At 53.4% G+C, this 15,397-nt stretch overlaps 7 protein-coding genes across 7 annotated transcripts; 4 read left to right on the forward strand and 3 right to left on the reverse strand.

Moving 5' to 3' along the window:
* Window positions 1-93: 93 nt before the first annotated feature.
* MIND_00255300 (DNA repair protein) lies at window positions 94-3,544 on the forward strand (the record flags this gene model as incomplete). Its single annotated transcript, XM_037359431.1, has 9 exons — window positions 94-104; window positions 141-468; window positions 518-615; window positions 665-1,288; window positions 1,337-1,396; window positions 1,443-1,633; window positions 1,687-2,024; window positions 2,074-2,232; window positions 2,279-3,544. The coding sequence occupies 9 exons, from the start codon at window positions 94-96 to the stop codon at window positions 3,542-3,544; spliced, it is 3,075 nt and encodes a 1,024-aa protein (XP_037224526.1).
* A 250-nt stretch (window positions 3,545-3,794) lies between these two features.
* On the forward strand, window positions 3,795-6,576 carry MIND_00255400 (AAA-12 domain-containing protein; the record flags this gene model as incomplete). The annotated part of the gene is made up of 8 exons (XM_037359432.1): window positions 3,795-4,454; window positions 4,503-5,286; window positions 5,355-5,370; window positions 5,418-5,616; window positions 5,668-5,752; window positions 5,799-5,891; window positions 5,949-6,142; window positions 6,190-6,576. 8 exons carry the CDS (start codon window positions 3,795-3,797, stop codon window positions 6,574-6,576), a joined length of 2,418 nt encoding a protein of 805 aa, XP_037224527.1.
* Window positions 6,577-6,731: 155 nt separating this feature from the next.
* Window positions 6,732-7,658, reverse strand: MIND_00255500 (Protein-lysine N-methyltransferase EFM4; the record flags this gene model as incomplete). The annotated part of the gene is made up of 5 exons (XM_037359433.1): window positions 7,588-7,658; window positions 7,468-7,533; window positions 7,015-7,418; window positions 6,906-6,966; window positions 6,732-6,852 (listed from the first exon to the last, which is right to left on the reverse strand). Exons 1-5 carry the CDS (start codon window positions 7,626-7,628, stop codon window positions 6,732-6,734), a joined length of 693 nt encoding a protein of 230 aa, XP_037224528.1. The 5' UTR covers window positions 7,629-7,658.
* Window positions 7,659-7,798: 140 nt separating this feature from the next.
* On the forward strand, window positions 7,799-8,806 carry MIND_00255600 (uncharacterized protein; the record flags this gene model as incomplete). The annotated part of the gene is made up of 1 exon (XM_037359434.1): window positions 7,799-8,806. One exon carries the CDS (start codon window positions 7,799-7,801, stop codon window positions 8,804-8,806), a length of 1,008 nt encoding a protein of 335 aa, XP_037224529.1.
* A 53-nt stretch (window positions 8,807-8,859) lies between these two features.
* On the reverse strand, window positions 8,860-9,713 carry MIND_00255700 (Cytochrome c oxidase assembly protein cox11; the record flags this gene model as incomplete). The annotated part of the gene is made up of 2 exons (XM_037359435.1): window positions 8,860-9,453; window positions 9,519-9,713. The coding sequence occupies 2 exons, from the start codon at window positions 9,711-9,713 to the stop codon at window positions 8,860-8,862; spliced, it is 789 nt and encodes a 262-aa protein (XP_037224530.1).
* A 56-nt stretch (window positions 9,714-9,769) lies between these two features.
* Window positions 9,770-10,620, forward strand: MIND_00255800 (J domain-containing protein; the record flags this gene model as incomplete). The annotated part of the gene is made up of 5 exons (XM_037359436.1): window positions 9,770-9,873; window positions 9,931-10,007; window positions 10,056-10,329; window positions 10,381-10,484; window positions 10,529-10,620. The coding sequence occupies 5 exons, from the start codon at window positions 9,770-9,772 to the stop codon at window positions 10,618-10,620; spliced, it is 651 nt and encodes a 216-aa protein (XP_037224531.1).
* Window positions 10,621-10,746: 126 nt separating this feature from the next.
* MIND_00255900 (DUF1767 domain-containing protein) lies at window positions 10,747-12,111 on the reverse strand (the record flags this gene model as incomplete). Its single annotated transcript, XM_037359437.1, has 3 exons — window positions 11,560-12,111; window positions 11,367-11,506; window positions 10,747-11,314 (listed from the first exon to the last, which is right to left on the reverse strand). The coding sequence occupies exons 1-3, from the start codon at window positions 12,088-12,090 to the stop codon at window positions 10,747-10,749; spliced, it is 1,239 nt and encodes a 412-aa protein (XP_037224532.1). The 5' UTR covers window positions 12,091-12,111.
* Between the last annotated feature and the right edge of the window lie 3,286 nt (window positions 12,112-15,397).

Raw genomic sequence — 15,397 nt, forward strand, 5'->3', positions numbered from 1 at the left:
GGTGAAAGTTTCTCGGTCACGCGTTTTCAGCTTACACCAACACAGTCATCATCACGACTCACGACGCGTTGACCCTCCGAGGTCTTTCGCTCTATGCCCTCATAGTTGCCCACTCTGGCTATCCTCACTCCCTCTGCCAGTGCTGCTTCTTCTGACTATTTCTCGGAGGAAGACCCCTCATGGGTTGCTGCTCTCCATGCCGCAGTGTTGCCAGGAGATCTTCCTCCTTCCTCCGAGCCAGGCTCACCTGCTTCGGAAGAGTTTGAGCCACCACCGCCCGCGCAACCACGAAAGCGACGATATGAACCGTCCCCTGAAGCCGACCCTGTTGACGAGGTGATTTATGGTGCCGCACATTTTGGAGATTTCGGGGAGTACATGCAGCGAAAGCGAGCCAAACTCCAAATCCAGAATTCGGAAATGGTCGACGCAGCTCATAGTCGGATATTCGCGGGACTTGCAATCTATGTGCGTGTGTCACATTGATGTCGACTGTGGGGCCTAAATTTTTCTGTAGGTCAATGGTCAGACTGATCCTCCTCAACACGAGCTCCGGAGGATTCTCGTTGAGAACGGCGGTATTTTTGAGCCCTATCTCGTGAACAAGGGGAAAGTGTACGTTGCCACTTTCCGTTGAATATTCTTTCTAACGGGGCAGATCTAGGACACATATCGTTACGGATAATCTCACCGACGCCAAAATACGCGAGTTCAAGAACATGAAAGTTGTTCGCCCACAATGGCTAACGGAAAGCGTCAAATCCGGAAGCCTTCTGCCTTGGAAAGACTTCGTATGGACTAAAGATGTTGCTCCTGCCGCAACTCAGGCCATCGCACCATCCATCCCGCGTTATGCAGCGAACCCATCTAATCTAAATGCTCAGCGCGTTATGGCCGAGCCTGGTTGGCGTACCGCAAACACAGCAGCGGCTCCTGGTTATGTCAAAAACTATTACCAGCATTCGCGCCTTCACTTTCTGTCAACCGCCAAAAGTGAACTCCAGCAGCTTGTGAGAGAAGCAAGAGTCCAGGCCGAAAATCCAGGAAGGGCCGGCATAGCACCAATTTCACCCCGTAAAGGAAAGGGACGAGATGAAGAACGTGTTATCATGCATTGCGACTTCGACTGTTTTTTTGTGTCGGCTAGTCTTTTGAAACGACCAGAGCTTCGCGGAAAGCCTGTCGTCGTGTGCCATTCTCAAGATGGCCAAGGAGGAGATGGTAGTACGAGCGAAGTGGCCTGCGCAAGTTATGAGGCTCGAGCACTTGGTGTTAAAAATGGAATGAGGTGTGTCTTATCTCTGCTTTTTCAAAAGATTTCCCTCATCATCGACAGTCTTCGGCAAGCAAGACAATATTGCCCTCAAGTTATCACAATGCCCTACGAATTCGAAAGGTTGTGTCTCTCAAGCTGTTTCTCCTTCATCATTGAATCAGTGTAGCTACAAGAAAATTTCCCTCAAATTCTACACGATTCTCTTGTCCCGCGCTGATGATGTGGAAGCGGTTTCAATCGACGAGGCTCTGATCGATGTTACGCACCAGATTCGAAAATTCATTACATCTCCAGACCCTGCCAAAGAGTTCGCTGAGCACCTCCGAGCAGAAGTTAAAGGGGCTACAGAGTGTGAGAGTGGGTATTTTGAACATATTCACTTGGTTTTCACTCTCTCAGACGCCTTCCAGTTAGCATTGGGATCTCCCACAATGTTCTCCTCGCCCGTCTCGCCAATCGTCGAGCTAAGCCTGCTGGCTCGTTGCACGTGCTTCCTCAAGATGTCCCAGAGTTAATATCAACCTTGAACATCACCGACCTGCGTGGCTTTGCAGCGTCTGCTCGCGTCAAGGCAGAGGAAAAGCTTGGGTCAATTGCACTGAAGGATCTAGCGAAGAAAACTCGCGCAGCCCTGTCTGATGCCCTTGGTCCTAAGACCGGCGAGAAACTGTACAACGCAATCCGAGGAATAGATGATACACCACTAGTATCGGATCGGCAGCCTCAGTCGGTTTCTGCTGAACTCAACGTATGCCTCCTCTCAATGTCTTGTGGCGAGTCCTTAATCACATTTGCAGTATGGTATACGGTTCAAGTCAGATGAAGAAGCCGCAGCTTTCCTCATGGAAATGGGAAGTGAAGTTGAACAGCGATTGCATGCCGTCAACGTGTTGGGTCGCTCCCTGACTTTGAAGGTGATGAAGCGCCATCCCGATGCCCCGGTGGAAGGCCCCAAGGTAGTCTTTTTTCAAGCAACACGATTTTATCTGACATAATGTTCAGTTCATGGGTCATGGAAAATGTGAAGACTTCAGCAAACAAGTACCCCTATCGGGTCCTGGGGGTCGAGCAACAAGCGACGGAAAGATCATCGGAGAAATCGCCTATAAACTGCTCAAGTCTTTCCGTTTCGACCCTCAAGATTTGCGAGGTATCGGCATTCAGATTCAGAAGCTAGAACCACTCAGTGGTCCTATTAATCGTGGACCAAACCAGCAAATGTTACCATTCCAACGACCCGAGAATGCGAGCATCATCAACCATCAAGCTATTGGACAAACCGACCCATTTTCGAAATTACCAACAGAAGAGGCGCCATCAGACATCTCCGGACTACCACCCTACGAAGCAGTTGACCCGGATGTGTTTCGCGAACTACCCCCAAGTATACAAGGAGAAATGCGACAACATTGGGCGAGATCGGAGTCCGTGTCGCCTCGAAAGGCTGTGGCTCAAGTTCAGCCTCGAAACGTGACATTTCGTGGCCCAGTCAAGTCTATATTCCCAACTCGACATGGGCTGCAACGAGGAAACCGACCATTACAATCCAAGTATGGGCCTACTAATAATCGGTTCATCGACAAGAAGTTCTTTGAAAGTCGAAAGCTGCGCAACCGGAGAGAGCAGCCTAACGACAAGGAGTTGCACGAGCTCGGGATTGACCTTGACTGGTGGGCAGAGCTGCAGAAGGACAACACTTCAAAGAATGTGTTGCGTGATATTTTGCGAGAGCAGCGAATATTGGTTGCGAATGGCGGGAAAGCCCCGACTCCTCCGACCCCGAAGGAGCACAAGCCAAAGAAGTATGTTCCGCGTCCAGATTTATATCGCCATCCACTGCCCCAAGCGAAATACCCCGACCTTCCTCGACTTGCGCAGCGGGTTCACAACGAGGATAAGCCTAAAAAGACCAAGGCCTTCTTCAAAGAAACGGACGACGTCCAAAACCTTGTTGAAGCCTGGGTGGACTCGTTCAAAAATTTCCCTCCTGAGGCCCAGGACATTGAATACGTGAGCAAGTTCCTCACGAAAGCGATGGATAGCAAACAGTTCACGGACACGAGCGTTGAGCGGACGATTGCGGTAGTCAAGTGGTGGCTGGAGCTGTTGCGGCGGTATTGGGGCGACTACGAGTTTTATGCGCGGAGGCTGGATGAACAGGAGGAGGGTGAGGTCGCAGAGGCGTGGTGGAAGGCTTTTCGTGATGTGAAGGAGCAACTGGATATTATTGCGCGGAAGAAGTGGGGTGGGCGGTTGGCCATACGATGAGCCGCATTTGCTGTATCTTTATTATTTCTTTGTATTTAGCTTCTGATCATGTGACCCGTTGCACTCTGTTTCTCCGGTCATGGTCTTTCACGGTGAATAAGCTTGGCTCCAACATCGAATCGCATGTAATGCGGGCCTGCAATGAATGACTGGTTGCCATTCTTATTCTTGCCTGACTTGCCTTTGTGCTCGACTGCGCTCGATCAACAGCAGCCATACTTGCTCAACCTTCGCACGCGGCCTCAAATGAATGACTTTCAGCCACTTCAGCTCCCTTTCAGTCACCACCATGTCGACCACCAGCTTTTCCTTCACGTCCAAGGTCTTCACTGGTGTCCCCGTGCCCAATGCATCTGTTTCGGTCGACGTCGTTAACATTGCCCAACTCCACACCCACATCATAAAAACACTCCTCCAGTCGGCATCTGACGGCGCTCTGGGAGTTGCACCGGTCTATGGGACACATAGCGCACTGTCGAAGATCGCATTTGCGTCCAGAACGCGCGTGTTAGTCGTGATCATAGGCAAGCCCAGCTCACTCAAGAAGGACGTGAAGAGCAAGTTGGCGCCGTTGGTCACTTCGCACCTGACAAAGGCTGCATTTCGCATGGACTCTGTTGTGGCCGCGTTCTTCATGGATTTGCAGCTGCTGCTAGATGGTGGGATCGACCTCCTCTCAACGGAAACGAAAAACGAGCGAGAGTCGATGGAAGCTTTATTCGGTGTCTTAGGCTCTTCTAAGCAGCCCAATCAAGCTAAAGCGCGAGGATTGTTCGAGGGATATGAAAAGGCGAAGAGGACAACGGATAGGCAACTTGCAGAGCAAGCTTGGATCGCCTGGTACATTGCGACGACATCGCAAAGCGCCAAGGTCGCAACTCCGATAAGAGCGAGCGCAATTCCGACTGAAGTAGGGATCCTGTTAAATTTAACATGGAGTTGCTAAATGTCATCACAGCATCTCACCGTCCTTGCCAAGCTCGTCCGCGATCGACAGCAACTTCATGCGCTCAAGCCACATACCACCGAGAATGAAATCTCGCCCGACTATAGCGTGAAACGAAAACAACTTAATGCTCAGAGTATTCGGTTCAAGACCCGCCTCCAGCGGCATAATCCGGTGGGTATTTCCCCTTTACCAGATGAACTAGCCCACATTTTCGTCCAGCAAGTCATGCTCACGATGGGAGAGAAGAAAATAATGGGGCACATATCTTCGACCAATGGAAAGAAGTCCAAGATCAGCTACAAGGGCAGCATCACGAACGGTAAAATACCACTCAAGATTACTACAATAGGGAAGGAGCCCCCAACGAATGCTGAGTCAAAACGGACGAGTGTTGTCTTGTCAGCGCTGAAGCAAACCAACACGATTGTTGCACAGCCATTCTTCAAAGCATTGTGGTTAGACGCTGGTACCAAGCAGAACAGGAAACCACTCCAACTAGCGATAGCGGCAACCGTCCCAAATTCTCGGATTGCATTTCCCCGACAACTGAATCCGTCTCAAGAAGCTGCCATCCGTGCCATTTTATCGCCTCAACCGATGGTGGTGATACAAGGACCCCCAGGAACTGGGAAAACGACAGTCATAGCAGCCGCAGTTATAAACATACGTGCTCTTCCCGTCTCCCGAAGGCAGAATGTCTATCTCGTGGCACAGAGCAACGTTGCAGTCAAGAACATTGCGGAGAAGTTGGCTTCAGTCGATTTCCTCGACTTCAAATTGATCGTCTCAAAAGGTGCGTTTTTTTTCTTTGACTCGGAATCCTGTTTAGCGCCGCGCGACTGACGAGTTACATATTGGCAGAGTTCCATTATGAGTGGTTGGTCTTTCCGATGAATCCATTGTTTTCGCTCTCATGAGATGCAGGCACGAACACCTATACCACAAGGTGAACCCAAACCTAATCAGGATGGATAAGCTGGAGAAGAATATTGTCGGCGTTGAGAGACAGCTTCTCGGCGCCAAGGTCATTCTATGCACACTCAGCATGCTGTCGAATCCCAACTTTGGTGTCATCACACAGTTGGTTCCGTTGCAGACCGTCATTATAGATGAAGCGAGCCAGGTAATTCGATTGCTTGATTTCGGATGTGGTTTGGCTAAATTGGGACATTAGATTGAAGTGGGCGACTATGTTCCGCTGATCTCGCTCTTCTCGACCACTCTCAATAAGATGGCATTCATTGGCGACGACAAGCAGCGTAATGTGTCCGTTTTTGGCTTGAAAACCACCTAATTATTTTCTAGTGCCGCCATACGGACAGAGCGACATATCTTCTCTGAAGAGTGTTTTTGAGATGAGCCATCTACGCGATCATGCATTGTTTCTGGACACACAATGTGAGTGCTCATGATGGTAGCTTTCGTTCACAGTTGTTGAAACTTTCTCTTTTCCAGATCGGTCAGTCCCGTGTCTGCTGGTTGAACGTTTTGACATTCTTTCTGATAGTATGCCCATGCAATTGGGTCGCTTCATCGGAGAACGAGTCTACAACAGCAAGTTAAAGAGCATGCATCCGATAGCCACGCGTTGCTGCGAGTTTATCGACGTTTCAGGTAGTGCGGAGGAGAGAAAAGGGCAGAGTTGGTTTGTGAGTATTCTGTTGTTCTCGTAACACACAACTAAGTGCAGCTGCAGAATCTCGCCGAGATCAAGGTGGTCATAGCGGAAGCCCGCAAACTCGTGCAGCGGGACAAGTCGTTCCGCATAATAACACCATACGACCCGCAACGCAGCAAAATCGAGGCGGCACTCCGGTCCGAGGGCCTTGATGCGGACGACAAAGTTTTTTGCGTTGACTCGTTTCAAGGGAACGAAGACGATTACATCATCCTCTCGCTGGTGCGGACGTCCAATATCGGGTTCATGGCGGAGAAGCGGCGCGTGAACGTGATGCTGACGAGGTGTAAACGCGGGTTGACAATAGTTACGAATAAGACGTTGGTCGACGGCAAGGCGGAGAAGACATTGATCGGAAAACTGGCGCTCTCGCTCGGGAAGAACGCGTGGAGGCCATTTGAGTAGCTTTTTTGTTCAAAGGACCCCGTTGCCAGACCCATCGAGGCGCCTTTCCACCTTTGCATGCGCCTATTTCTTGCTCGTGGCGCGCAACGTTTTTCGAGTTGACGGGAAGGATTTGGAGTAGGAGCAAGACCTTTTGACATGTTATATAGTGCTGTCTATGATACATGGCTTGACTTGTCCAGCGAAGCGTCGCTGAAAGATTTACTGAATGCGACACTGGAACATTGACTGCCTGATTTACCGCCAAAAGTTATTGTGCGATGCTGAATTCGTGAACTATATGGACAGTCATTTAGCAGGGCAAGACAGGACGAAAGGTGAAGGCTCACTGATATACGAGACCGGCGGCTTGGAAGGCGGTCTTGAGCTCGTCTTCGGTGAAATTACAGGCTGGGATGATTGAAGCGTTGGTGCGAAGATGGAAAGACGATCACTGACAAGTGATAAGGAACATAGCACCTGGCTTGAGCAGTCGGGCAACACGGGGAGGGTATTTCGCCACTGGAGAGCCACCATCCGCGTCTTTTTCCGCCAGAGCGATGGCGTCGAAGGTCCCCTTGTCGAGGATCAAGTCCCACTCAGTTTGTGGCGGGTCTTGCGAGAGAAAATCGCATTCGGAAAATGTGATGTCTTGGTAGTTGCTCTCTGTGGCGATGGCGCGGGCAAGCTGGACAGCCCCTGGGCTGTAATCGATCCCAAAGAGAGAATGAGGATCGTAGCCGGCTTCGGCCAGTGCGAAGAGCAGTGTGCCGTTACCAGAGCCGACTTCTAGTGTTTTGGGCGAAGGCGGGGCATTGTCGAGCGCCCATTTGACCATCTTATCGACGGCCTGGACCCCAAACCTGCTCTGTGGATGAGTCTATAGGATTTGCTGCAGCGATTGGTCCGCACCAGATCTCGCCTTCATCGCCATTGTCGCGAAAGTTTGTGAGCTCGGTTTCGTATACGTCGTCCCAGCTTTTGTTTTCACCGAGTCGGGCTTGGGGAAGCGGGACGGAGAATATAGCTTACTGCTGCTTTGTGCCGAGCTTGGAAGGGTTTAGGTTGTCCATAAAGTTGGAATTTGATGAGATGGGCGATGGGAAGAAACCATCAATTGTCAGGAACTCCTTCGCTGCTTTCCACCTCGATACTAACTTGACTGCGCGGCCAGGCCGCTTTCTTCCTCTCCTTTTTTCCCTTTCCTCCCTCGGCATCTAGTCCGACCGTTTTCTTGACCAACATGGACCCGTCATCGTCAAGCTCGACAGTGCAACCCCAACCTCGGCCTGAGGCGGGCCCTCTCCCGACCAAGCGCGGGGAAATCGGATATGACGAGTCAGCTCGGGCTGCTGAAAGCACGACCCCAAATAATGCCTCGCCATTGCCAGAGCGACATCCAGAAGATAGAGATGCAACAACTTCTGCGGTACCAAGCACGCCAACATCGAATCCTGCCGCTTCAGTCTCCACTTCCTCGCTGCCAAACAGCACAACGAAGAAGCCAAAGCGAATTCTCGGGATATTCAGCCCACCCAAGAAGATTCCCACTTATGCTGGATTGCGGGCCACTACGCTCGCCATGGGCATCTTCCAGTGCTTTCTCATCGCGGCCACCATTGTTGGATGGTACTTTACTGCCTCTCGTGTTGGCCGCACGACCTCTGCTTCCGCGAGCCAGAGCAGCGACAGCCAACAACAAATGCTCGGAGGTGCCTCATCAGTCATCTTCATCCATGTCGTTTTTGGTGTCGCAACACTCGTCCAACTGCTCTTTGTCGAACGGCGGGTATTCAAACTGCGCGCCCAGAGATACAGCCATCTGCACCCAGGCGAAATTCTGCCGTCGGCGCGGCGCCGACAAATGGGCGAATATGGCAGTGATCCAGTTCTGGCTTTGTCACCATGGAATAGGCCGCCATTGCCAACCTATGCTGCTGCCCTGGCTCAAAGTGGAGTCGGCACTGGGGATGCTGAAGACCATCTTATCGCTGCCCCACCACCGCCTGCTTATGGGAACACCCGCGGGAGTACCTTCCTGCTGTCGGGCTTTTTACGCGAAAGCCTCCGGGCCCAACGACCTACTTCTGCCCATTCCACCGCGGCGATGAGTCAGCGCACAAGTCGACCGCTCAGCTACAAATCGGTCGACGAGAACTGGCTCGAAATCCAAGACGCTGATCGGGCCAGACAGCTGGAAGAGACACTTGCACGATTGGAGGCACCCGCCCCAGCTGTTACGCGATCTTAGTTGTTGTGTTTGCTTGTTGTACTTTAATTGCAGGACATTTCTACTCTACACGATCATTGTTGTTTGCTCTTGGGAGCATGCTCGTAGCCTCCAAACCCTAGCGAAGTCTGGACCACCTCTTCTGACGCGTCCGGCTCTAAATGGCCTTGCTGGTTTCTCCTTGCCCTAAAGAAGGTGTAAGAGAGCACAATGTCGTCTATATTGCGACACGCGGGGTCGTCCAGCATGTCCTTGTCGATGAAGAACAAAAGCGGCATATCGACCTCTTCCCCAGCCAACAGTTTTTGCTCCTCGAAGCAGAAACACTCGACCTTGGAGAAATACGGGGCCACACGGTCGGGCGTGACGTTGTATGTCGCGATGCCAATGATGTCTTGCTTCGACGTGTTCTTCGCGGTATAAAACGCGAGACTGGTTTCCCCGGGGAGGACCGTGACAAATTTCTGCTGGGGGGTGAATGTCCAGGGCAGGGCTTCGGCGCGGTCAGCGTTGAAGTGGACTTTGATCCGGCGGGCGGAGGTCACGGGTACGAGGCGGTCGGCAGAGAATCTCCCCTCGACGTTGGGGGTGCCAGCAAAGCCTGTTGCCGCGCAGAATATGCGGTAGAGAGGGACGGCGGCGTAGGTCACGCCGAGAGTTGCTATTATCTGCCTTCAGTTGAGTAAAGTAACGAGAGGTAGCCAAAGTTGAATGGGACAAAAGATATACTGACAACAGCGCTACTGTACATCAGCAGATTCCGATTCCGCTCACGATATACCTCCCGGTTTGTCCTTCGTGGCCGTGGCCGTGGTGTTGGCTGTGGTTTAGGCACCTCTGTCGCAAGGCGCCGTAAAGCGAGATGTTGTGGCCTATAACATGGTTGGCAAGCGCGGAGCAGTGAAGGTCGGAGGAAGGGAAGAGACATGATCGCAATCTCACGTGAGCTCGGCAACTCTGCCAGTGCTCACCACGACCCAGGCCATGGCCTCGGCCGACGTCGACATCGAGAAGCTGCTTAGCCGCGAGACAAATGCGCTCCAGAGGGAAATAGAGGTCGAGCGCATCCTCAAGGCGTTCAAGCTCAAGTGCGTTGTTTTCATCCGTGCTCATATTTGACTCACTCACAAGACCCCCCCCTGCAGTCCATACGATGTGCTCGACATAGACGAGTCTTCCACGCCAGAAGAGCTGAAGAAACGATACAAGCAGCTTTCTCTCTGTGGGTTCCTTTCCCTGCCTTGCTCACGACCTCACACCACAACCACAGTCATCCATCCCGACAAATGCCACCATGCACGGGCCCCCGAGGCGTTTGACACGCTCAAGAAGGCCGAATCCGAGCTCTCCGACGAGACAAAGCGGCAGAACTTGGATGCTATCGTCACAGAAGCGCGAGCGGCGGTGCTCAAGGCTCATGGCCTCCCCGCCACAACCAACATTGCCACCAGCCTCGATGTACGGCAAATGGACCCCCCGTTTAAGGTCCAGATGCGCGCAAAGTCTAAAGAGCTACTTATAGAAGAGGAATTGCGGAGACGCAAGTGAGTTGGTCACATTCCTCTTGTTGTCTCAGGAATATCAATTGTTTTCAGGGCGATAAAGATGAATTTGGCGAACGAGGGACATGAGGCGAGGCAGAAGGAGGCGGAGGTAGAGAGCAAGAAGCGCAAGGCAGAAGACGACAAGGCTTGGGAGGGTGTGTTCTCCCGCGTTTCTCATTCACTAATTCAATTTTGTCAGAGCGCCGCGAAGAACGGGTCGACAGCTGGCGAAGCTTTAGCAGCGGCAAGGGCTCCAAGAAGAAGAAAGCCAAGGTCACTCTCCTCGGCTAATCTGTTGTAATGTGTATCCACTTTCGTCTGTTTTCCCCCTCCAACCGTACATATTCTTTCCGTTTTTTCTAGTCCGTAATTGCGACAAATCAAGAACAAATACACACAAAAAAAGTTACAGGTCAGTCAGTCAGAGTCCGATATATCAATAACATCTCCAAAGACCTTGCGGCGGACATGCCGCTGAGGCGCAGGCACATTCTCCTTGTCTTCTTGCATTTCTTCGTCGTCGTCATCAATGGTGATGACATCCCTTCCCATCGCCTGGTCTTCCAACTTTTGCAGCTCCTCTAGAGCCTCCTCGTTGAATTCCACGTCTGAGCAGTCAAACTCTGGCGAATCGCGTTTACTTTGGGAGGATGATTTGAGTGGGACGACAGGCCGTTGCTCAAGGCCAGGTGGTATACGTGGTTGAGGTGCGTCGTTTTCGGAATCGCTGTCTATTTCGATAGGCCCACTTGTCCGTGTGGAGGGTAGGCTGAGGCCTGTGGGTTGGACAGGGGCAGAAGATGACGAGAAGTAGTTGGATGTGACAGGGGAATCGGAGGATGGCGGGGCTGGAACTTTGCGGCGACGAGGTTGGTCTTCGTCATCCGCATGTTCGACAACAGGATTGGGAGGTGATGGAGGCGGTGATATTTCGCGGAGGGGGGAACGCGCTTGAACTGGTGGTGGAGGCGGCGGTTCTGGTCGTCTGATCAGAGTTTAGGCACTGATTAGTCGGTCAAAGGAGAGAAAACACGCACCCTAATCGTTGTCGTAGTCCGCGTGCAAAGTCTGACTTTTGCATTACTTCCCGGTCTTCTGTGCGATGACCTTTGATTTCGATGCATTTGGGCTCGAGAAACGCCATGCCGTTGCGGACCATGACCTCTTTGAGGACAAGCTTTGTGTAGATCACCGTTAGGAGTTTGAATTGAGAACAAAGAGACAGCGTACTTTGTAGCCCAGGGGAGTTACGCCCAGAGTTAGTTCTGGGATGGGGCGGTACTCGAATGCGCCGATTGTGGAAGCGCCATCGCTGAGCTGAAATCGAAGCATACTCCTCGGGTAGTTCGGCACGGGGCCCTCATCGACGACGTCTAAGTCCGCCTCCTCACCGTCTGCTTGGGCTTCTCCTTCGCCATTTCCCATTCGCTCCTCCCTCACAACCCGGACTGCGTCCAAGTTGATCGCACTCGCGCCGACCTCCGTTATGGCGATGATCTCCACAAGCACCGGGCCTTTCAGCACGCCTTTCGCTGCGGTTAGCAGTGGCAGGGGAATTCCCGTGCCATGGGCCATGGAGTCGGTGAGGTCCGATTGGAGCAGCTGCGACTGGACATGGTCTATTATCGCGGGGAGGTGTTGTTCGGGAGTTAGCCCGTGGGTAGACGTGACCCAGTCATAACAGCCCTCGAGCCACTCCTCGTCGACGCGTGGGGCGGGGTAGTTTGTGTCAAGCCACTGGCGCAGGGCGTCCGGGACCATCAAACGCGTGGAGAAAAGGCAAAGAGGTTTCGGCACGTGTTCGCTTAGGCCCCCGGCGTATGCGCTAAGATGTTCGATCCAAAATCGCGTGATTTGGTCAAATTTCGACACGGCAGTTCGGCTTCAAAATGTCCGCATGAGGATCTACTAGCCTTTTATTTCTGTGTTGACATCCGCATAAGGATCGAGGTTCCTCAGCGGCACTATGCGTCCGCCAAAGCGTATCGAGGTTGCAATACAGCAAGATTCGTCCGCATAAGATATCGTAGATATGATTTTTGCGTCTATTTTGGAAATATGTAGGGATGTATGCGTATCTAAACTAAAAGGCCGCTCATGACTGCTAATTGTATCATGTATCGAGCATGGAGTCCAAGAGAGGATCAATATAGCTATCACCTTGGTCCTCATTCTCCCTGCGACCTTCTATGGTGTTCGGTATCGCCGACATTAGATGGTTGGCGGACTTTTTGGCTTTGATCAATGTTTTCATTGTTTCTAATGCATCGGCGAGGGAGTGTGCCTGGCTCTGTCAGGGGAACCCCCGCTTCGGCCTCCTTCGGACCCTCCGAACGCATCCGAGGCGCATCCGACCGGCGCCCCCTCGGACGCCTCCGACCCACCCCCGACCATCGTCCACGGCCTCCTTCGCCCGCACAATCACCGATCCGTCAAGACCCTCCCAACGATCACCTTGGGACAGAGCCTGCGACGCCGCTCAGGCCTTCTGCGCTCTACGCCGGCAGTTACGGACGACCAGTATATAGTTGGCGCCCTAGCAGGCGGACCCTTAGAGTTTCTTCTCTTTGGATCCTCCCCTGCTAGGTCGGTCCCTCCGTGTATTTCCTGTAGTCTTATTCACGCTTTGGATCCTCCCCTGCTAGGCTTTCGTCGGAGTCTCCAGGGTTGCCCTTACAGCAGAAGAAACTCTCTACGGGATTAACCGGTCAAGATTGCCAGGTTTGGTGCTGACTCAGGCTCGGAGTACGAGTCCGTACCCCCCCTCGTCACCGCCCCTGCCACTTGACCCCCTCCTCCTCTGCTCTTGTCGTCTTTACGCCCGCTATGTCTACCGGAGCTGCTCCGGACGCTGACGCGCATGGACGCACTTGAGGCGAAACTAGACAACCTCACCAATATCCTCACCCACCTTGCTTCCCAGGCTTCCGCTGCCGCACCACCTCCGGCAGCTCCCGAACCACCTTCGGCATCTCCGAATGCCCCCGACGCGGATGCGTTATTTGGTGACATTACCGTCGCCTCAAAACTGGTCTTACGACCAAACCCCCCGTTTGCATTTAACGGAGATCGCAGACGCCGCGCCTTTCCTATACGCGGTCAAAACCTACGCTCGGCTTGCCCTGGAGGCCTTCGTAGTTAACGGAGAGCCGAGCGAAGAAAAGGCCGTCCGCTACGCCATGTCCTATATGGCGGAGGGACCCGCTCAGCAATGGGCAGAGCGTCATGGGAGCAAAAACCCCTTCCCCTTCCCTCGGTGGAGCCAGTTCCTCTCCGAGTTTCGCCTTCGGTTCGTCGAGGAGAACGAACAGGACCTCGCTCGCTAAGTTGGAAAGCGCGGGTTATCACATGGGAACGCGGGATGTCTACGGATATACCGACGACTTCGAGGACTTGATGGACCTCGCTGGCTTTGAAGACGCGTTGGTTAAGGTAACCAAGTACCGCCACGGACTTGACCCCTTGATCAACAACGGCATCACCTCTTCGAACGACCCCCAGACCTCCGTGACTATCTGGGCTGGCGCACTCGGGCTTTCCGACAATATGAAGCCCTGGTGCGGCGAAGCTCATTAAGGGAACGGCTACCCCGCGGACCGCCGGGAGCTCCGCGGCGCCTTCCCCATCACTCGTTCGGCAACTCCGTTCCCTATCCGCCCGGTGGCCCCGCCTATGCCACCCGCGGCCCGCGCCCCGTCCCGGTACCTCCGGCTCCCGTCCCTATGGAGCTGGATCGTACTAGGCTCGGGGTGCCCCTTGTCGAGCCTGCTTCAGATGCGGCGACCCCAACCATTTGGCTCGGGACTGTCCGCTCCCGCTGACGTCCGCCATGTGGACATCCTCGACGAGGTAATCCAGCAACTTGGCGATGAGATGCTGGGAGAGCTGCTTGCGCGGTTGTCCGATACTGCGGCCTTAGCGGAGGCGCATTCGGAGGCTCCGGCAGAGGATTTTGCCCCCGCGACGAGTGACTGGTGTGCCCTCGTTCGCGTCCATAAATCGTTTCACTTGTTTGTATGATGAATCAACTCCCTTGCCCTACAACGAGCCCGAAACGAAAGACGCACCCTCTGCCCCCTCCGAAGCCCCCGTTCGGATTCGCCGACTTGCCTGGGAGAAAAAGCTACCTGGCAGTTATACCATCTCTGCCGCTCCTGGCGTTAACTCGCTGCACCTCCCCTTGAACTTGAGTCCACTGTGAACGCGCTCAAGCTCTCCCTCTCGGGTCTGGTCGACTGCGGAGCTACCGGACTTTATCGACACAGAATATGTTAACCGGAATAATGTGCCAGTCCGAAATCTTTCAGTACCCATCCCGGTCTACAACGTCGACGGCACCCCCAATGATGCTGGGTCTATTCGCCAAATCGCGGACCTCGTTCTACGGTACAACGGACACTCCGAACGCGTTCAGCTGGCTGTAACCCACCTTGGGAAACAGGACCTGATACTCGGATACTCCTGGCTCAAAAGCATAACCCCGAGATCAACTGGGAAACAAAGGAGGTGAAAATGAGTCGTTGCCCCCCGCAGCTGCTCTACCTGCCGTGACGAAGAGCGGACCGGAACACGCCGAGGTTCGGCGGCTCCGACTCCTTAAATCACGACTACTTGCGGGCGCCTTCCCCACTGTTTGCGCTATCAATATCGCTGGCCCAGATGATGCTGACGACGAGCTCGGAGCTGCTCCGGACCCTCCGGAGCCCTCACCAGATCTCGACGGCGACGAGCATCTTGAAGACGGCGACCGCATCTTCTACACCTCCTTCCGCCCAGTTGAGGGAGATCCGCTGGCAGTACAGTGTCCCAACGCCTTGCAGAGGCCTTCGCCCGTAACTCGGCCCCTCCGCCCTGGAGATCCCGGACTGGGCCAAGGAGTTCCAAGACGTCTTCGACAAGGAGTCCTTTGACACGTTACCAGAACGAAGGGCTTGGGACCACGCTATCGAACTTCGTCCCCGACGCGAAGCCCGCTAACTGCAAGGTGTATCCGATCTCCCCCTCGAACAGCGCGAACTTGACGAGTTCATCGAGGAAGGACTTGCCACAGGCCGTATTCGCCCTTCGA

Source organism: Mycena indigotica, assembly GCF_014461135.1.
Source record: "Mycena indigotica strain 171206Taipei chromosome Unknown Mind.scaff0002, whole genome shotgun sequence".
NCBI lineage: Eukaryota > Fungi > Basidiomycota > Agaricomycetes > Agaricales > Mycenaceae > Mycena > Mycena indigotica.